Source organism: Lepisma saccharinum, chromosome 19 (assembly GCF_977018435.1).
Source record: "Lepisma saccharinum chromosome 19, izLepSacc3.1, whole genome shotgun sequence".
Taxonomy (NCBI): Eukaryota; Metazoa; Arthropoda; class Insecta; order Zygentoma; family Lepismatidae; genus Lepisma; species Lepisma saccharinum.
In genome coordinates this window covers 3,956,743-3,979,662 of record NC_139247.1, presented here as the reverse complement: position 1 = coordinate 3,979,662, position 22,920 = coordinate 3,956,743, and the positions used below count along the sequence as shown (strand labels likewise).

At 37.6% G+C, this 22,920-nt stretch overlaps 1 protein-coding gene and 1 non-coding gene across 2 annotated transcripts in view; both read left to right on the top strand.

Moving 5' to 3' along the window:
* The window catches only part of LOC146002788 (mini-chromosome maintenance complex-binding protein), a 122,514-nt gene that overhangs the window by 43,355 nt on the left and 56,239 nt on the right, over positions 1-22,920 (top strand). Inside the window, exon 6 of the mRNA XM_083140722.1 lies at positions 5,544-5,787. Coding sequence (XP_082996848.1) covers positions 5,544-5,787 — 244 coding nt within the window. The remainder of the gene's footprint in view (positions 1-5,543; positions 5,788-22,920) is intronic.
* Positions 2,760-2,831, top strand: TRNAT-GGU (transfer RNA threonine (anticodon GGU)). Its single transcript has one exon. It is a non-coding gene; the product is annotated as a tRNA-Thr (tRNA).

Below are 22,920 nucleotides of genomic sequence, written 5' to 3'. Positions count from 1 at the left end.
GGGGGTTCATCGTGCTGATCACATGTCACCCCGTAACTGGTTGAATGATGTCCCACTGCAGGTGGGAGTGAGGTCAGCAGGTAGGCCTGGCACTCAATATTATTATAATTATTGAACACTGAAGAGCTGTATTTGGAGTCAGATTGACGTATCTCTTCTCAACGGTAAAGTTGAGTCCCATATTGAATTTATTGATTTTGGAGGAGTAAACAGGTTGATCTAACCCCAAATAGAGCACTTCAAAGTGAGTACATATATTAAAAAACCAAACACGGCATTTTTTGGAGTTATGTTTCTCTGGTTATGACTAGACCTCGGATTTGAGGTTTTTAACCTAATTTTTCCTTTGCAGGTAAATAAGAAATAACAAGTTATATCAGCGTTTCATTAAAAAACGAAGCAACTGATGAAGTTTGATAGTGCCTAAAATAACCTATTTTGCTTGTTAGAACCTATTTTAGGTTTATGTGCCTAAATTAAACCTTTTTTTAGGTTTTTATATTTTTTATTTAGTTTTTACAGGATTTTTATATCTCACAGAGGTATTTACTAGGTTTGGTGCTGAAATTCAATGACTGGTGTGTTTGAAACATGTTTTCTGTCGATTTCCCTCCCTCCAAGTATATGATCTTTATTAAAGCATTAAAAAAAAATGTGTGACGTCACTGTTATCTCCAGGTAACAGTGATGTCAGAAAGAGGACAGTTCCCCCTACTTTTTACCCCTGCACTATAGACTCTTAATTCTAAGCTTTGCCTACTAAGATAAAGTAAACTGTCCTTGCCCCCCTCCCCATTCTCAGGTTTGGCAGCCAATCGTCTCGACTGCCTGCACAGTCCCAAGTGCAAACTTCTGATCTGTGCGGCCTTACCCACTCTCGTGTCAGTTTGGTCCTTCTTGGCATTCACACCTTGCGAAGTAATGTTTCAGCATTCAAATTTGCACTACTGACTATGTTTCTGTTGAAAGATAATTTTCAGCACATGAAGTGAACCTCACAGACAAAAAGCGGAGTTTGAGTGTGGATAACGCAAAAAGATCCATGGTGGTCACTAAAGTAGTTTTCACGTTCAGAAGACACAACGGCGCTTATGGAGAAACCGCACAGTGTTGCCAATACAGCGCTAGCTCATGTCGCCGGGAAATGATGACCTTCCTTCACAATGAAGGTGTTACATATTTTGTATATATAATGATAATTATATGTAATTATTAATATTAATATTATACTGTGAACGTTACAGTTACCCTTTTTACTATTATCCATTGCGATCACTACACACGCGAGTGTAATGCACGAATATGACACTTCAGAAATCACTTAAAAAAGTAAAAATCACTGAGAGCTCACACAACTGTAAACACTTTTTCGAGAGAGGGAAAAAGTCTAAACAGACCAAAGCAGATCTCTCACTCAAGAGATTCAAGTTGCAACCCAAACAAACAAATGAGTTATGGCCCACGTGAACTGATAAGACGTGAATGACTCAAGCAAGGCATGTCATATTTCTATCTTGAAGCCCCATATTTTGTCACGTGTTGGAAAGCCTTTCAAAGGTTAATATGGTGTCTATGAATTTATGTGTACGTTGGAAACTGAAAGGTGATCTTCATTTCAGTATTAATGTCGACAGAAATGTAAACAAAAAAACGTGTATTTGCGACAGCACTAATGTTGCTCACAACAGCAACATTGGAAATAATTGTAAATTATTAATTTTAAGTAATTGCAATTCTATTATAACAAACTGCATGAAGTTAATATTTTTACTGAATGGAAATAAAATAACTCGAAAACGTGGTGATTAGCCGGAATGCTGCGGTGTCTGCTCAAGATGGCCAGACAACGTCTCCTTACTTCGTGCACAGTTCGGGTTTAAAAGAAACTCCAAATGCATGGAAGTAATATTTCTGGGAACCTTTGAGTGGTTATAAAAAATAATTTCATTATTTTCTCCACAACTTTGTCGCTGGAAGTTTTTACTTGGAATTACAGAACAAAAAATGACCAGCGACGACATTTTCTACTGCACGAATATAAAAAATCTCCACATACTTTATTTGCATATTTTTTAATGCAAATATGCTTTAAAGTATTGATAAATTCTGAGTACCACCATCACCTATGACAATTAAAAAACAGTGACAATTTTTTTAATAATGAATGCTTCAATTTTATGGCATGTTTCAACGTTAGGAATGAAAACAATGTAAAAATTGTGTTTTCACAGAAAATTTGCATTTTTAATTTATCTAAAATTATGTAAGCAAGTTACCAGTTTTTTGTGTTCACCATCGTATTCTCTACAAAATTTCCTGCAAAACTGCAGGTACCGATTTTACTTAAGCTAAATTTGTAAATCCAGAAATTTCACAACAGCGCTCTCGTATTTCTCATAAGAAAAGCATTGTCCATAAGAGCCCATTGTGTCTTCTGAACGTGAAAACGACTAGTATAATTCCTGGTTTTGAAGGCGAACTTTCCAAAACTTCAAGGATACAAGCAGATGTTTTCTTTATTCCAACCTTACGTATTACCGACTCTCACCCTCCCTTCCACACACAAAAATATTGACAATATTAAGGATTTGTATGATTCCAATGTGCCAAAAAATTTACTTAATCAACTTCAAGATATATTATTTTGTAATAATCTTCCGTTTGTCAGATAGATTGTTCTGTAAAAGACACTAACAAAGTAAAGGGATTGAGAAAATTTACATAGAAATTTTCAGCGAAAAATCAGGCGACACCAGTCTGGCTCGGTAGCTCAGTGGTTAGAGAAATGGCTTGGTATGCCAGAGACCCAAGTTCGAGTCCTGGTCGAGTCTGCATTTTTCGCTGAAAATTTCTACATGGTACATCTCCTGTGCGTGCCTAATCTACAATGAGAAAATCTTGTTTTACTTTCCATGTAGCTTTCTTTTTCTTCTTAAAAAAAGCTAAACTGAGAGAATCTTGCCTCAGGACATTTATAAACATGTATAATTTTAATGGGATTTGGATTAATAAAAGTTGCAATTTTTCACGTCTACGGAGAAAAAAAATGGAATAGTGAAAAAATCCACTTTTACCCCATTTCATGTTTTGCCAAAATTCATGAATAATTTCCAGAGCCGATGATTCACGCATAATTTCCGGAGCCAATAATTCACGTGTAATTCCTGGAATTCAAGGAATTCCAAGTAAGTAGCCACCCTGATATTGTACAGCAACTTTTACATACGTAATTCATTTTTCATATCAACAAGTAATATTTTCTAACAGCACAAGTGCAGTATTATAATAATTTGTAGATAATATTGATACGTTCATAGCCTGTATTATACTATTAAATGTATTATTATATTTATTAATAATAACTTAATACTCAGCGGTGAACGATGAGACTCGGTGAAGTACACAGACTCCTCTCAGGTACAGGGATAGTGTTAGGCAAAGACAATATTCACAGCACAGAGAAATAAAACCACATTGCTGCAGTAGATAAACTAATAGGTTTTATTCTTTATTTATGGCAATTATAATGCGAATATACTTGAGACGAAGGCGAGGATTTCGTTTTGTCGATGAATTGACTCGACTAAAAGTGCATAAACTCAATGCGTGGCTATCGGCATGCCTGTGATCACATAGACAGACCTAGCTTCCACCCCGAACTACCACACCAAGAGAGATGCAATAATAACTGATCCAATATTTGCTCTTTAGCCTCTTATTCCAAATTAATCATTAGGCTAGCTTTATTTCTTAACGAATAATGGTTGCAGTATTGTGCATAGCATCAATACATGGCCATCGGCATACCTATGATCACATAGGCTTAGCTTGCACCCCGAACTACCATACCAAGATGTATGCACAACACCGAGGAGTTCTTTTTAAGTTTAAAATCTTCGACGATCCGTGGCGAAAGTGTGTGATATTTCTTACGCTATATTCTCGCTTTTATACTATTTTTGAGAACACAGATTCAAGTACAGATTAATCACTCACTATCTACAAAGGATACTATCAACAAAACTGACATCTATACATGTTTAGATATAAAAATTCACATAGTGCACTCTCACAAACATGAAAATACATTAAACTACTCATAATAGAGCATAAAGTACAATAAACATTAAACAAAAGATATACATTATAAACAAGGTGCAATATTACATATAATATTGCGGAAATTACGCTTTCTTTGCTCAAAATAATTATATTAGTGACATATTTTAAAGTTGTGACATCACATAAAAATATGGATCATATCAATATTAAAAATGATATAAAGAAATTAAAATTTGTTTAGAAACTTAATATTTGGTTAATACGGTTCTTGTGAAAAAGGTTTTTAGAACCTATTTTAGGATTTTTAGAGCCTGTTTTTGGAACCTAAAAGCACACTTTTTAGAACCTAAAAAAATCTGTGCTCTAGTTATCACACATCGATTTAGAAACAAATGTATGTTGTCACTATTGACAGGAAATTGATTTATGTAAAGAAACTAATAATATGCTAGGAAGCTTGGTCACGCCAACATATATTTTGTTCACTGTTGTCAATATTTGATATAATAACCCACAGGTAACTAAGGGGTGTTTCATAAAGTGCAATAATTGAAAATGCAATAACTCAGCCAAAATTGCATGAAAGTTGACATTTTGTTGTTTATTATTTCACATATTCACTACGATTTAATAATTTAAAAGTGAAAAGTGTCTGGAATTGAAGAGGGAAATCCAACGGGTAATTGGTTCAATCGACAGAGACTTCTGCACAAGAGTCATGGTTACTGCCTGCTAACAAAATGGAGGTGGACGCATGCCAGACATAATTTTTCACTCTTAAATCGCATACGGGCATATGCCGGACACTTTTCACTTTTAAATTATTAAATCATTGTGAATATGTAAAATAATAAAAAAACAAAATGTCAACTTTCATGCAATTTTGGCTGAGTTATTGCATTTTCAAAAACTGCGCACATGATGAAACACCCTTTATATTCAATTTGTTTGTACAAAGCAGTTGGTTTCTGACTGTATATAAAATATAGTGAAAGTTTGATTTGTTATCATTTTTGTTGTTTAGTATAGCTTTTCTGCCACTTTTGGGTAATCACGATGGTGAGGATCAGTGATGATATAAAATTGATGGAGAGACACTCGCTAACCCAGAACCCTTGGTGTAAAAGAGTGAATATATATTAACAAATACAGTGGAACCTCAGTGTTACATTTTTTCAGAGGACCAAGCCAGGACCAAGCCGAAAATCTTAAAATGTGGGAAAATCTTATAACATTTTGCTACGTTGGAACCATGAAGACTGAATGTACAGATAATTGGGGGAAGTTGCGGGGAATTATAATCCAGGATCGTAAAATCATTCTTACACTGTAGTTTACACTAACGCCCGCTCCTTTTCCGGAATGTTTATATACTGCAGATAGATATATCAAGAAGATAAAGAAATCTCAATAAACACATTTTATGTGAATTACTTGAAAAGTAGTGTTTAATTATAATATTGCATCTTTTAATTTTATAGATGTACGACACGGAAAATAAATTTGTTCTGAATGACATTATCGAAGTGGTAGGTTTCCTCTCAGTTGATCCTACTTTGGCAAGCCTCACCTTAAACACTCCATCTGAAGGAATGGCAGTGGATGAAGAACACCTCGCACACAACCCTCCTCCGTCACTGGTGCCAAGGATTCACGTTCTGGCTGCAAAGAAGGTGAATCACCCAAACCCACTTCTGCCGAGGGAGCCGGATGAATTGAAGAAAGGTAAGACATGGACTTGCATCTTCTGTTTCTGCATAATATTTTCTTAACTGTTTACTAGTGCGTCTGTTCATCCATCTGTGTCAATTATGAGAACGTAGAAACAACAGGGATGAGCATAATTAGCTGACAGTTTTAAATAGCAGAAATAAAGCGAACACATTTCACTAGAGCATATTATATACTTACTACTTACTTCTTCCCCTTCATGCTGTTAAGCGTCGGGGTCCTTCAGCCATCTGCTAAAACTCTTCCTATCTTGTTCCATTCTCTTGACCTCTATTAGTGTCTTATTGCATGTTCCAATAATTATTTTCCTTTTTTGCACTGTTTCACTTTGATCTGCCCAGCATCTACCTTTTGTCTTCGCTGAATAAAATAAATTTCGATGCCACGTGGGTTATTAGCCCTACGGTAAGTCCAGCCAAATGAAAGGGCTGCTTTCTTATGGCTTTCCAGCCTGCTTGTTTGGAGGGTGTACTCCCTCACAATATCACAGCCATTCTGTTGCTCTAACTCCACCTGTTACTATCTGGTTCTACTCTTTTTACTGATGTCCTCATCTAATCTAGGCAAGTACTGAAGATCCTGCTGCCTTGTGATGCTACACAGTATTGGAGTCTTATTGAGTGAGCAGTTGAGAGTATTGGAAAAGAGCCGGAGATTTTGTTTTAAGTCCAGTTTATGCACAGATAAGCTAATCGGGACTGGACCTAAAGTTTAAAATGATATCCAAACCATTGTGTGCCTTCACCGGGTATCAAACCCAGGAACCTTTGATTACAAGATGACAATGCGACTACTACGCTTCTGGGAGGCTCTAATATTGGGAAGGATGTATTAAAACATGTGATGTTAACCTTTTGACTCCCAAGCCCATGTTGCCATGTAAGCCTTCCGGTACCGGGCCATTTTTCAGCAAAATGCAGAGTTTCATTTAGATGACTCTAGATGGGAGGCTAATTGCCCTAGACAGACGAATGATGCGGAATGAACCATAAATTCGGACTACATACAATTTATGTACATTGAGTGTATATATGGATGTGGGGGGAAAGGAGGAACCGGAAAATTAAAAAAATTCTGAAGAAAAATGCCCCTCTGCCCCTGGACAACAAAGTACAGGACATTGTCAAAATACACATGGAAATGATCGCTGGTATGTCTGGAACAAGAAAATAATAGTGCTATTATCATACGAGCAATAGAACACGACTTTTACCCCCAAACGACATGTCTATGCGCCACTGACTCAGTTTCAAAGGAAGCCGCTTTTTTTCCTGCCATTCCCCCCCCCCCTTTTATGGAAAAACAAGACTTGCAAGAGTCTTTATGGTGCAGTATGTTTGTTAACAATAATATAAAAGAAGAAAATCGCAATTCCAGTGAAAAATGCGACATTATGACGTAAAAACTACGAACATGGCAACATATCTATATATAGATATGTGGTACCCCAGGGGTTACAGGAATATATCTATATATAGATATGTGGTATACTAGAGGTTAAACTTCAGAAAAAGACTCCAATATTGTGTACCATCACAAGGTGACCACATAAAGACATTATTTTTGGTTACTACCACTTTGTGTTGTGTACATTAATCTCCAACAAGAAAAGAGAAATAACACCTGGTGCAACAGCTCGTGAGGGCCAGGGTCTACCTGCTAGGTGGGAGATCATCCAAACAGTTACAGGGTGATGTGTGGACAGCTATGGCTGAGATAAAAATTATGTGGCGGGAGCTCTACCTCCACATCACCTCATGTGTTTCCATGGCATGTGTGAGCATTCACAGGTGTACCTTGACCTTTTTACCCTATAACAGTTGGGCTGAAAAGTTCATAGGCTGACTCATAGATGGCGTTACTAGAATTAAATCCATGTGATTTTTACTTAGTACTAACCTTCAAAAGATACGTGTATAAATTTCACAGCTGCCGGATAATTAGTTCGTGAGATATAGCATTGTGAGTGAAGCAGCTTTTGTTATTGTGAAAAAATGGATAAAAAAGAATTTCGTGTGTTAATAAAGCATTGCTTTTTGGCGAAAAAAAATACTGTTGAAGCCAAGGCTTGGCTTGATAAACATTATTCGGACTCTGCACCAGGAAAATCAACCGTTGAGAAGTGGTTTGCTAAATTTAAACGAGGCGAAATGAGCATCGAAGGCGATGCACGCAGTGGATGCCCCAAAGAGGCTGTTACCGACGAAAACATCAAAAAAGTCCACAAAATAATTTTAAATGATCGTAAAGTGAAGTTGATCGAGATAGCTGAGACTTTAAAAATATCAAAGGAACGTGTTGGACATATTGTGCATGAATATTTGAACATGCAAAAGCTGTGTGCAAAATGGGTGCCGCGCGTGCTCACAATCGATCAAAAGCAACAACGTTTTGATGATTCGGAGCAATGTTTAGCGATATTCAACCGTAATAAACACGAATTTTTCCGTCGATATATTACAATGGATGAAACATGGCTCCATAACTACACTCCAGAGTCCAATCGACAGTCAGCCGAGTGGACTGCACGTGATGAACCGAATCCAAAGCGTGGAAAGACGCAACAGTCGGCTGGCAAGGTTATGGCATCAGTATTCTGGGATGCGCATTGTATTATATTCATCGATTACCTCAAAAAGGGCCAGACCATCAACAGCGATTATTACATAGCGTTGTTGGAGCGTTTAAAGGATGAAATCACGAAAAAACGGCCCCATTTGAAGAAGAAAAAAGTGCTGTTTCATCAAGACAATGCACCGTGTCACAAATCAATGAAAACGATGGCAAAATTATATGAATTAGACTACGAATTGCTTCCCAATCCACCATATTCTCCAGATCTGGCCCCCAGTGACTTTTTCCTGTTTGCAGACCTTAAAAGAATGCTCGCTGGAAAGAAATTTAACACTGATGAAGAGGTAATCGCCGAAACTGAGGCCTATTTTGAGGCTAAAGAGAAATCGTACTATAAAAATGGCATCGAAAAATTGTATGACCGCTATAATCGTTGTATCGCCCTCAAAGGCAACTATATTGAATAATAAAATCGAATTTTGTCAAAAAAATATTTTTTACTATGTTAGCCTACGAACTTTTCAGCCCAACTGTTATTTATGATGAACTTGTAAATCCTAGTTTAATGCAGTGTAAATTACTTTGTTCAGACTCTCCATTTATCTAAGGGTCATACAATTTTAAGTTTGATTTGATTTACTTTATTTTACTTCGCTTTTTGTGCCACTTATGGCTAATTTGCGAAGATGGGAATGAGTGATGATATGATGAAATTGATGAATTGACAATCACAAACACCCATGGCCAGGCCAGGATTTGAACCCAGGACCCCTAGCATCGTAGTGCGATGTGCTAACCACTCTGCTACAGGGGCCGGGAAACAATTTTAAGTTTTCAGCGTATTCTTCTTGAATGTGTTGATTTTACTTCTCTGAAACAGAGTTTTAACCTTCAAAACAATTTGTCATCCATGTTGGAAGATGAGTATACTGTCTTAGCAAATGCTCTTACAGGATGGCTACTGACCGGAATTCTGCGTGAATTATTGACTCCGGGAATTATGCGTGAATTCCGCTTGAATTTTCCTCCGTAGATGTGAAAAATTACAACTTTATTAATTCAAATCCTATTGAATTTATACATATTTTTAAATGCCCTGGGGTGAGTTTTTCACAGTTTTACTTTTATTTTTGTCTAGGAAGGAAAAGAATGCTGTGTGAAAAATAAAACAGAATTTTCTGGTTCCACTTACTTTGTTGGTGTCCTTTGTAGAGCAATCTGACAAGACGGAAGGTTGTTGCAATATGATACGATAATTTTTTTTTATTTTTTTTTATTTAGAAGATCAGTGATGGGAGGCATTATAATACAACCTGAAGTCATCTAGATATCAAATCTAGAAGTGCCAGATTTGGGGGAAAACATAGTGCTCTCTATACACCCTTGCTCGTGTAAGCCCTGCTTGGCAAGTGAGATTAGCATATATAGTAAATTGTGTGATCAAAAGGAGAATATGGAGGGAGATAGGGACCCTGTAGGAGTTGGAGGAGTTAGTGAAAGAATATTGGGATGATGTGTGCAAAGTGGGTGATGACCTAGTGTCCTATCACTCCCAGAACAATCCGAGGTACGCACGTTCATACCAACTATATTATATAGCTCAAGATTTTGTATGGCTAGAGGAATTATACCTCAGCTGCAAAGATTGGGGGGTGTTCAAAGAGGAAGCTTCCCAATAGGGTAAGTGAATAAAATTTCTGATAACAGTAATAATAATAATGATAATACATATGTGCAATTTTTCAGATTATAACATTTGTGGTGATCCCACACTTAAAATTTGGGAAGGCTAACGGTGCCGTGGCAATTTTAGCACATTCGGGTCTGGCCTCATAATACAGCATTGTTACCTCTGGTCTGCGGTTTTTCGTTGTTTTTCAAAAAATCATAGAAAAAATATTAATAATTTGTTTTTATTTATAACATTTTTCTTAAATCTACAAAACTTCCTCTTTTCAATTAACAAAAATTTGTTAAATTTTATTTTCAATTTCAGACGGTTTTTAATATTTTTTTCAGCAATGTTTTGTGAAGAAGGAAAATGTACAACATTGTAACAAAGGTTAATATAGAGATATTTTAAGTTCGTAATCTGGAAATTTCAATAATTAACTACATAAACTATCAATACATCTTTTGAATCTTGCATAAGAATACTTCTTATGTGCACATAACAAAAAATAATTACAAATTACAAGTAATTATCTTTTGTATGAAAAAGTGGCTGCAGGACAGGACCAGACGATGTATCAGTTGGTTCTGCGTCATCTGTAAAAATTAAACAAATAAATAAATAAACTAAATAAATAAAATAAATTTTCATTTGACATACACTGTACAAAATAATAAATGGAAAAACTAAAAATACATCAGTGCATGTAGGAGAATCAAGCAAGAGGCAAGATGAATAGACCCAAAAAAATTACCTCTTCTCACTTCATTCATAAAATACTAGAGTTTGCAACACTTTTTATATTGTCGACAATAATTATTACGAATATAACCTACCTTCCAAATCTTCAAATTCATCTGCATCATCAAAATCGTCGCTAACTTCAAACACTGAGGCGGAATTTCTGCTATGCAGTCTGGATATAACGACGCCATTCTAAACAATGCACAGTACATCAACCCGACAACAAACAGTCACAGGTGCCAGATAAAAATAGCACACGAGTCACCTAGCGGTCGGAATTTCAACAGAGGGGCTTGAATGAACACGCGCATGAGACAAAGTACGAGCATAGCCCGTCATTCAATCGGCAAAACGATTGCATACCGCAGGACGTGCTATGCCCTTCGTTCGTGCTATGCCCTTCGTTCGTGCACATTGACTTTAAGTGCACTGCGGGCTATGCCCGTCGTGAGACCCCAATGTGTTAACCGCACATGCCTGTGCCAATCGCCAAAGCTAGCCTGGGCATGTTGCTGTAAATCCTGACAAGTCTGTGTGCATAAGAAAGCTAAAATTGCCCTTTTACGAGGTGTGGCAATTATATCACGAGACTGGTGTCATAACTGTGACGTATTGCAAGAAAGTTACAATTGACTGGTATCCCCTTCAATATACTCCCCTCCCCTATCAATACACCGCTGCATACGTGTCTTCCATTGTTCAAAGCAATGCTGTAGGTCATCAGATGTCACACTGTTCAACAACTCTGCCGTTTTTCGTTTCACCTCTTCCACGGAGTGAAAATGTGTTCCCTTCAATGCACTTTTCACTTTTGGGAAGAGATAAAAGTCACAGGGGGCCAGGTCTGTGGAATACGGAGGATGGTCGAGCACAGGACTGCGCTTGGCGGCTAGAAAGGGCATTATGGGCAGGCGCATTGTCCTGGTGGAGGATCCATTCATTGTTCTTCGACAAATCCGGTCTCTTCTTCCTTATTCTTTCCCTCAGTTTGCTTAGGACTTCTTTGTAGTAGGTCTGATTCACCGTTTGACCCTGAGGCACCCATTCAGTCATGATGATACCCCTGATATCGAAAAAAACGATGAGCATTGCTTTCAGTTTCGACTTGCTCATTCGTGCTTTTTTCATTCTTGTCGATGTGGGAGTCTTCCATTGCATGGATTGATGCTTGGTCTCATATTGGAAAATCCATGTTTCATCACATGTGATGACACGTGTTAGCAATTCTGGGTCTGCTTTGAGTCATTCCATGATGTCACAGCAAATGGTCTTTCAATTGTCTTTTTGGTCCTGAGAGGTTTTTCGGAACAATTTTTGCACACACTTGTCATGTTTAAATTCTCATGCAAAATTTGTCTTACTGTCTCTTTGTTAATGTTCATCATGTCTGTGAGCATCCGAATGCTCAGACGTCTGTCTTTCCGCACAAGTTCATGATTTTTTTGAACATTGTCGTCCTTTCTTGAACTCACGGCGCGGCCGGGACGTTCATCATCTTCAACCTCCTCCCTCTCTTCTGAAAATCGTTTGTGCCATTCAAACACTCGCGCATGTGACATAGCATTATCACCATACACCTCTTTTAACATTGCACAACATTCAGTCGGTGTTTTTTTTAATTTCACCAGAAATTTGATGTTAATGCGCTGCTCAACTTTATTGTCCACCATGATTCCGGCACTACTACAGAACACTGTCCTCTTCAAGCAAGCCTGCAAAGAAAAGAAAAGCTTTCAGAATCATGAAACAAACAGTGGGTGCGCATGAAGGTTCAATATCAACAACACACCAATAGCTGCCTCCCCCCCCCCCCCACTATCCTACGCGACAGGAGGTGCGCAGTATCGTTATTTAATTGCCGCACCTCGTATGAAAATTTATCCTGATTTCTATCCAAAATTCATTTGGCAAAAATGTAAAACTGCAAAAATAACTGAATTTTTGCCATATGAAAATACCAAAGAAATTTATCCTAATTTAATCAAATGAGAGTCGTTTCCTAAGGAAAATTACTTAAAATAAATCTGTTTATTGTAAACTGGAAAATTTGGCGCGAACAACTCAAAGAAAATTATTTTCTTGTCGTTCCTTTATTGAAAAATGTCCGTCATGATTAGTCTAGGTATGTAAATGTGATGTTTATGGTAAAATTTATCTATATAGGCTGAAGTATTCCTAACTTTGTTGGCATTAAGTTCTATCGTTAAATTAAATATCTGATGACTATATCCATTGTATAAAACGTGTCCGTTGAAAATTGATGTCCAAACGCCACTGAATCGGAAAAATATGCATATCTAGTATTTTGCCATCTTCCCAATGCTAAGTTATTACAGCGTTCCTAAGGTACTCTGGGAAAGCTTCAGCGCGTAGAATGGAATGTGTTGACTGCAGGTATTCAAAATTCTTGCAAGGTTGCGTTTTCGTAGTTGCCTGAAGCAACTGAGTTCTGCGTGAAAAGTTTTCTGGCTCATAGTGAAGCGATGTTCGGGCAATTTCGAATATCGTTGGTGTGGCAGAGGGAGGGGAATCAGCTTCGAGCAGCGAACAGAAAAAAAATTCTCTGCCGCTTCTATACTGGCAGAGGGAAAATGAAAGCTTGAGGAGGGAGGAAGAGGAAATGGAGCGCTAGGATTCGCTGAGCCGTTGCGTGACGCATAAATATTAACGTAACTCTAACTTACTACGGACGAAGTTTAGTAAGAGCTGCGTTTGACCGACTGGATGCCAAGAACTCTGGAATGCCATCATAGCGAGGAGGTGGGGGAGGTGAATGGGAATACGACAGACTGCTGCAGATCTTGAATGCTTCCGTGCTTGTGGAATAGCGACGACTTGAGAAGGTGCGAGCGAGAATAAAGAACTAATTAGGTTTACATGGAAATGCGATCGGGCTTTAGTAATGGATTCTTAGTTACGAATAAATACGTAATTAAAGTTGGAATAAATTATTAACCTTTTGAGTCCCAAGGCCTTTTCACATGTAACCCCCTTGGTCCCAAGCTGTTTTTGAGCAAAATGCAGAGTTTCAATTAAATGAGTGTAGATCGGAGGCTAATTGCCCTAGAGAGATGAGTGATATACCGTTGTACGCGGAATGAACCAGAGATTCAGACTATATGAAATTTATGCAAATTCGGCATATATATGGTGGGGGGAGGGGCTAACTCTCAAAATTCCAAAATTTCTGGAAAAAATGCCCCCCCCCCCAAGAGAAAGTACATGACAGTGTCGACATGCACATGGAAATAATCGCTGACATGTAAGGAACACAAAAATATTTGCAATATTATCATATGACCAATGTAACATGAGTTGTATCCCCAAAAGGAATGGTCGGCACGCCACTGATTCAAGCTTCAAAATGCAGCGGTACCTTGAAATGACTTTAGCTCAGAGACTATTTGCCCGGGAGATATGAACGATATACCGTTGTACGCAGAATGAACACACATTTGGCATACATATGGAGGGGGAAATCCCCAAAAAATATATTTTTTTAAAAAAATAACAGCTTTTACAAAGTAAAAGTTCCTGTGTTCTTCATATATAAACAGGAAATCTGAACATTCATGTAGAGTCAAATCCAACGTTTATCTCAATTTCTTTATTAGAGCCGAAAGATAGTGTAACGATAAAGATGAGAAGGAGAAAGAAATAGCATGGATAACAGGAGTGGGCTTGAAGAATGGGTTTTCGATCTTGGAGATGAATAGAATTGCTAGGAAAGCTGAGAGAGTTGTTCGAAACGAACTAACTAATAATGCCAATTGGGGAATTGAAAAAGAAGTACAGGATGATGGAATTTGTTACGTTGGTATTCCATATCGTAAAGGAATTTCGAAAAAAAAAAAATAGAAAAAGTGATGAAAGGATACGGGGTTAAATGTGGGGCGAAAGCACCCTGTAACATTGAAAAACATTTTACAGGATATAAGAAAGGAGGAAGGGGGGACAAAGAAAACCCGGAAGGGCAAAAAGGGGTTTACAGAATTGTGTGGGAATGCGGGAGAGAATAAGGGCCGGTTGCACCATCTCCGCTTAACGTCTTATCCCCCACTTAACACCATTTTGCGGTTGTTCAATGTCCGCCTAACGTTACCTAGCACTTAAAGTCCCGTGTAACGTAAGTGGCGGTCGGGTTCCGCCTAACGCGTTAAGTGCCAGGTAAACATGGAAAAGCAGTACACTGTGCAGCCAACAGATACGTGCAGCACCTAGTATAATCTGTGTTTACACTTTTATAGTTGATAAAATGGCAAAGTCTCGATCAGCTGTTGCAAATTGCGAAAGTTTGCTGCATGTTTTGCATTACCAAATAACAGCAAAAAAAGGCGGATTTGTTAATTATCCCAGGAACGGCAAAAAATAAAGCAACGTTTGTAAATATATGTGTAGAAATGAATATTAGATGGTCATTTTCGTGTGTGTTCCGAAAATGTTGTATATTGATATTAGCATTAGCAGTTTCACTGTAATTTCGTATGTAGGATTTGAGTGCATGCGGATACAGAAAATAAAACCAGGTTAAAGTAATGCGTTTGATGCTTGCAAAATTGTATTAAAATGCCGTTCCAAATAAATGAATGTGTGTTTGCTGTAACAATTTTTTTCAACAAAACTCAATACACGAAATGTACACCATGCATCAGTTGCTTTTTCGCAATCCTGGTAATTTGTAATCTTTAAGATTAAAACACGTGTAATATTATTAGAGTCACTTCCGTCGCCATTGGAGTGAATGTAACATTGCAAATAAACAAGTAATGTGTTGTTTCCGAATAACAACTGGCAAAGAATGCACGTATAATATTTAGCAGTAGCTACTCTTACCGTCCAGTTCATACATATGTACGTACAAGGAACAATTTCCGAATGGTGGTGTGTTTTTTACAAACACACACATTTACAATAATAACCTTGCAAGAAACTACATACCTAGTAGTACATAAGACGTAATACCAATCTTTTAAGAAATGTATACATTGTATATGTGTGATTTTGTAGGTTAACTTCCAAAATTGGCAAAAAAAAAAAGTTTACTGGTAACAAGCATCCTTACAATGTTGACATGCATGTACAAGGAACAATTTCCTACTGGTTTTGTACCTAACCTAACTAACCCTACCCTAATATTCATGGAAGAGCATAAGACGTAAATGCCAAAGTTTTTTTCGGTATTTACTACTTAGAGGAAACGTTTTATGCGAAGTAACATATTTTTCATTACATTGTGCGAGATTTTGTACTTTAACTTTAAAACTGGCAAAGAATAATAATAATAGAGACAGGTACAGCAGTATCTTTACGGCGTTGATACGCATATACAAGGAACAATTTCCGAATGGTGTTACGTTTCGTAGATACAAAGAAAATGCACCATTGTAATAAACCTTGCACGAATCTACATGCCTGAAGATGCATAAAACGTGCACTCAAGTTTTTTCTGTTTTTTTTTTAACATTCATATGCAATACACATGATCTTGTATTTGATTTTTCAAAATAACTGGCCTAAAAAGACGAGCGGCTAGGGGCAGCATTAGCACCTTGGGAAATACATGCTAACAACACCAAACCTGGCCTGCCTAACCTATCCACGTAGGCATATAATAGCATAAATAAGCATGTAAATAGGTTTGGCAAATTATAATTTGTTTATTTAAGCTATTATATACATACGTGGATAGGTTAGGCAGGCCATGTTTGGTGTTCTTAGCATGTATTACCCAAGGTGCTAATACTGTCCCTATCTGCTCGTCTAAAAAGGAACACAGCTTGTACGTATATACAATGTATATTTTCCTGGTGAATATTACTGTTTTTTGTAAAGAAATATATACGTTCTTGCATTGCACTAGCATGTAACGTTGCACGAAACTAACTATCTGAAAGTATATACAGCCTGGAGTTTCTTCTTTTTTCTTAATAAGAACAAAACATGCGTACATACAGTACTACGGTACTTTACATTACTATGACACGCACCTTCTGCCTTTAGGGCTTTATGCTAGTCTAGTTATAACCCTTTTATCGGACTTCTCAGGGGCTTCTAAGGGTTAGTAGGACCAAGCCCTTGCGAGGTCTGTGGTGTAGGATTTAATTTTAATTATCACCTATGCAGGTTTGAAATAAAAGATCCTTAAGATCTTTTACTCGAAGATTTATTTAAACTGATGATGTTATACAAACACTTTTCCAAACAGACAATTCACCCGGTATAACTTGTAGGCCTAAACCTATTAGTTATACCGAAGTTTATAACCCTGGTCTTTTGATGATGCAGGAGAACACCTTATTCAGAATTGGGTTTGTAGAATATCTGCCAAAATGGAGTACAAGTACACCAGCCAACCCGAAGATTGAAGCAAGATATTCCCCAACGTCCCCTGAACCATCAACCTTTCGGCAACCAGGAGAATGTCCCGCAGACTCACAAAAGTCTAGCTCTTTTATATCATATTGTTGTTTACAATTTACCATGGTTATTACATAGTTGTTTAATATTTCCATAGTTTCATCATTTTCCCCTGATTTAAGTTCAACAATTCATTACATTAACAATAACACATTTTTAAAGAAAAGATTCCAACATAGATTAATATAATACAGATTGAATAGTTTTTTGCTTGAAAAATCATGTGTTGACAGGGGCGACACAACTATTTGATTCTTCCTTTTGTGCTAAGATGATAGTAATTCCCAAAATGTACCTTGTACATGGAACCGTTGATTAACGATTTTTTTTGTGCTATTCGAATTTGTTTTGAATACAAAAATTTAATTTTCATCTGCATCGTTAACCAACTTTCACAAAAGCTGCATTATAAATAAAGAAGAAACCTATAAGATGGTCAACGTTGATAATACTAATACTCGCTATTCGCTAAAGAAGGGGTTACGGATTGATAAATTATTAACAGAAACGAATGATAAATTCCGTATATTTACACAAACTCAGATATGTCAGCCTTGCACTAAAAATTGAATAAATGTAACTTGCATTTATTACGACTTCGTAAAATTTTGGTCACTGTTTAGTAGTGTTTAATATTTTTAAAAAAGTGACCGTATGTCTTACTGAAAGATAAGACGAGGAATATTCTTTTTTGCAGTATGTTAATTGGAGTACGTGAAAAATAAATTGAAAATTTTGTAAACTTCCCACTACTTCGAAAGATTACGGGTTATATTGTATCATTTAACATACATTTGATATTATATGAGAGTACGACACATGCATTACCTACTTCTATCAGCTGTTTCATTTTATTGCAATAAATATTTAGTTTTTTAAACATATTTCAGTTGAAAAAGCATCCATTTGGAATTGACAAGCAGATATTAGCACGTAATATACAAACAAAACACAATCAAAAACACAACTTTCTCCAGTTTCTGTTGCCAGGTCGTACGGCAAGCAGGAGAAAGTTCCACCTTACAAGGCCGAGGATAAAAATGCTTGGTGCAACCCACCGCCACCTAAATCTCCCGCCTGTCGTTATCCAACACTTTGTAGAGTGGCAGATTAAGTGGCGATGGTGCAACCGGCCCTAAGTTGGACAAACTGGTAGGAGCATGCGAATCCGATGGGGTGAGCATGATAAAGATATTAGTGAAGGGGTTCCTAAAACTGGTCTCGCCAAACACATTATTGAAAGTAAACATAGAATCATAAAAAGGGAAGTTATTAGGAAAAGTAATAATAAATTGGACCAGAATGTATATGTAGACGCACATATATGCATCGGTAATGATAATAAGCTCAATAGAGACTACTGCAATTTAGAAGAGGCGTGGATCAATTTCCTGAAAATATTGGATAAAACCGGTAAGGATTATGCCGAGTTGGGTTTTCATGTTGTCGTATGCTGATTGAACTCGAACGCCAGACCTGATTATTAAATGTTGTTGGTGTTTAGTCTGTGCATTCTTCCTGTCAAACATCCAATATGATATAGCCGTCCTGTGCGACGCAACTTTGTATCTTCATATCACAATGTAAGTTATTGTGCTGATTATGTTACTGTGTTCCTGAATTATACATTTACGTTCGTGTTGCTAATACTGTTTTATTCCTGACTCCATTTCTTGTGTAATTGAAGAACTGAAAGAACCCGAAACTCAACAATGGCGACGAGGATCTTGGAAACTTTATTTGATACCTATTTCTCGTAAGTCTACATATTTCTTTTCATTGTTCTTCAAGCTGTCTGTACACAATGCAAAAGCTGTCTCAATTTTCTGAATTCTGCAGGGAGCAGGAAAGTATTAAACAATACTTCGATAGATTCGAGCATTTCTGCAAAGCTTCAGACATTCCCGATGATAAGGCTAAGCATGTTCTATTAGCTGCAATAGGGCACAGAACGTATGCTGATTTGTACAATCTCATACAACCTAAATCAATATCAGAGCTCAGTCTTGCTCAAATTCAACAAACATTAATCCGCCATTATGAGCCCAAGAAGAATCTCGTACTTGAAAGGCATAAGTTTTTTCTTATTAAACAGAAAGATAATCAAAGCATTCCTGATTTCATTGTGCGAATTAAAGAGCAGGCCTCAAAATGTGATTTTGGTGATCTCATCGATTCAATGTGTCGCGATGTATTTATTCTTGGTATGAGAAGTGTGCGTGTTAGAAATAGACTGTTATCAGATCCTGATTTGACCTTGAAAAAGGCTATAGATACGGCCATGTATCTCAACGAGTTAGAAATAAATGAGGGAATTGTTAACCAAAGTCACTCAAAGAATGCTGCGGAACATTCTGAAACTCCGACTGAATTCACTTCGCAAATCCGGAACAGGTACAGGGGCAATATTCGAATGAACATCAGACAAAATAGAACTGATACAAGGAATATTGGTAACAAATCAAACAATGAGTCTGGTAAACCGTGTGTTAATTGTAATTCTTTTCATCCCAATGGAAAATGTCAAGCTTTCGGGGCTACTTGCAGATATTGTAAAAAGAGAAACCATTTCTTAACAGCCTGCAAGAAGAGAGAATATAACAATTCCAACAAAAACAAATTGGTTTCTAGCACAAACATTGTGCTTAACACACGTATCAATGAAAAATCTATCAATGTTCCAGCTAATTCAAAACCTACGATTGTACCTAACAATCACAGCAATTTCAAACATGTAAACCAAGAATCATCCATTGATTATTCAAATTTTAATGTGCCGTGCATTCCCATAGATCACAAATTTGCAGATATTCAAGAAGAAAAATCTGAGAGCGAATTTGTTGATTACAGCGCCGCTGGTATCCAATGTAACGCTCAGTGTCCAGAAATTTTCACTACTTTCGTTACTAAAGAAAGTGAATCTGTTTGGCATACACAGGGATAGTTGTTTATCGACTTACAAGTCAACAATTCTAAGATTCCATTCCTAGTGGATACAGGTTCTGTTTATACTTTGACAGTAGACAATTTGAGTCTTCATTGCGAGGTTGCACTATACACAATTTTCCTATCATCTTGAAAGCAGCAAATGGTAATAATCTTGGTGTTTTAGGAAAAGTTAACGTTGAAGTTGTATTTCAAGGAATGAAACATAACTTAGAAATGATTGTTGTAAAGACTAAATTGAATCGTTCGATTATGGGTTTATCTTGGATTGATATTTTCATGCCTGAATGGCGAAACATTTTTGTTTCACATGTTCCTCGGATGGTTGCAACTACTGTTCAATCATCAGCAATAAAGGAACTGGTTACGAATCTAAGGAAAGATATTCCTATACCTTTTGATGGTGACATGTCCAAGTCGATCAAACGCTTCGAGATAGACTTGCCATTGAAAGACGATGCTACTCCAGTGTTCAAGAGATATTACGACGTCCCGTACTCGCTTAAAGAATCAGTCAAGGATGAATTACAGAAGTTGGTTAGTGACGGAGTCATTGAACCTATCAAATCATCATCGTGGGCTTTTCCTCTTGTTGTTCGTAAGAAAAACGGTGAATTAAGGCTATGTGTGTCCTACAAGAACACTGTAAATCCGCAACTTAGGAAGATGGGACATCCATTACCTAAAATAGAGGACCTTTTCAACAAGATGGTTGGTTGTAGTTGGTTCGTTTCATTTGACCTTCGAAGGGCTTACCTTTAGTTACGCCTATCTCTACAGGCTCAGAAGATCCTTGTCTTCAACACGGAATTCGGGTTATTCAGACAGTTGAAGCTTCCCTTCGGAGTAAACTCTGCCAGTGCCATTTTCCAAGCCACGATGGAGCAGATATTGATGGGTGTAGACAAGGTTTCCATTTTCCAAGACGACATTTTGGTAGGAGGAGTTACTCTTGAGGAGTGCTATGATAAAGCACGAAAGGTGCTGAATCTTTTCTCCGATTATGGCGTCCGCATAAATGAACAAAAGTCTGTGTTCTTTGTGCAAAATGTGAAGTATCTGGGACATTCTCTTTCACAGGTGGGAATTCGTCCTCTGAAAGAAAACATTGATAAAATAATTCAATGTAAGCCACCCACTAATGTCGGCGAATTGAAGTCATTTCTCGGTATGGTCACGTATTACGCTTCGTACCTGCCAAACCTAGCTGACTGTGTTGCCAGTTTATATGATTTGTTGAAGAATGGGGTGCGCTGGTCATGGAAAGATGTTCATCAGAAGGAATTCCAGGATGTCAAGGATCTGCTGTCTAAGGACTTAGTACGCACAGTATATGATCCTGATAAAGACTTACACCTCATGTCGGATGCATCTCCTACCGCTACGGGAGCAGCCATAATGCACAAGATAAACGGAGTCCTAAAGCCTATCATGTGTATGGCCGGTACTTTGTCCGCTGCGGAAAGGAACTACACTCAATTGGAAAGGGAATCACTTGCATTAGTCCGTGGAGTCAAATACTTTCACAAGTATCTTATTGGACGACGTATTGTCGCGTTCACCGACTCGAAACCTTTATCTCACCTGTTGGATCCTAGAAGTAACTTGCCTGCTTTAGCCATCAGCAGAATCAACAGATGGAAGTTAGTATTGGAAGAATATGACTTCAGAACTGTTTACACGCCGCATGTTGAGTTGGCTGATGCTCTATCTAGAATTTGTGTTGCAGATGATCCAGTTCATGATTATCATGATGATTTCGCATGTCAGTTGACAGCTGAGCCAGTTGTCCTTAATCTTATTGAATCTTCGGTGTTGACACGCATTTCGCTGGAATCACAACGTGATCCTGAGCTTTCTAAAGTCTTCGAATATGTTCAAAGGAGATGGCCACAATCCATAGGGAGAACAAAAAGTCATCCTATCAGGAAAATATTCGACAGGCGATATGATGTCCACATACAGAAGGGATGTATTTTCGTGGGCGAAAGACTAGTTGTGCCTGAATCTTGTATACAAAGTGTCCTGTCTCTGTTACACAAATTCCACCAGGGAACATGCAAAATGTAGGAAATAGCTCGTTCATCGTTCTTCTGGAACACAATGAATGAAGATATTGAAAGGGTTACATCTTCGTGTGACACATGTTTGCGATACAATAACAGGCCCAATGTACCAGGTACCACATTCGAAACGTGGCCTATTGCATCGCAGCCTTTTGAGCATGTTCATCTTGATTTCTTCCATTACTCAGACATGAATTTCCTGTTGCTGGTTGACGCTTATTCTCATTGGATATCGGTATGGAGAGTGAAGAATATGCAATTTGACACCATGATTGGTCATTTGGATGAATTTTCTTCATGCTTTGGATATCCGAAAACCTATGTTACAGACAATGGCCAACCATTTGCATCTTCAGAGTTCAACTCTTATTGCTCGAAGAGGAATATCAAGCTTCTTCACTCAGCTCCGTACACCCCTCAATCAAATGGTCTAGCTGAAAGGAATGTTGGGGTGGTGAAGAACTTACTACAAAAGAACTTTTCGAATCGTTCATACATCACGTTGAGAGAGATGGACAAGTTCGTTCTTGAGCTTTTAGGCAGATTAAGGAATACTCCAGTGCACGGATGTAGTCCAGCAGAACGTTTGCTCAAGTTTCGGCCAAGAACGGACATTTCCGCTTTTGACGCACCAAATGGTTTCGACAATCAGCCTATTAGTCCCGTTCCGTTTATGCCGGGGGAAAAGGTGCTTGTTGAACAACACAA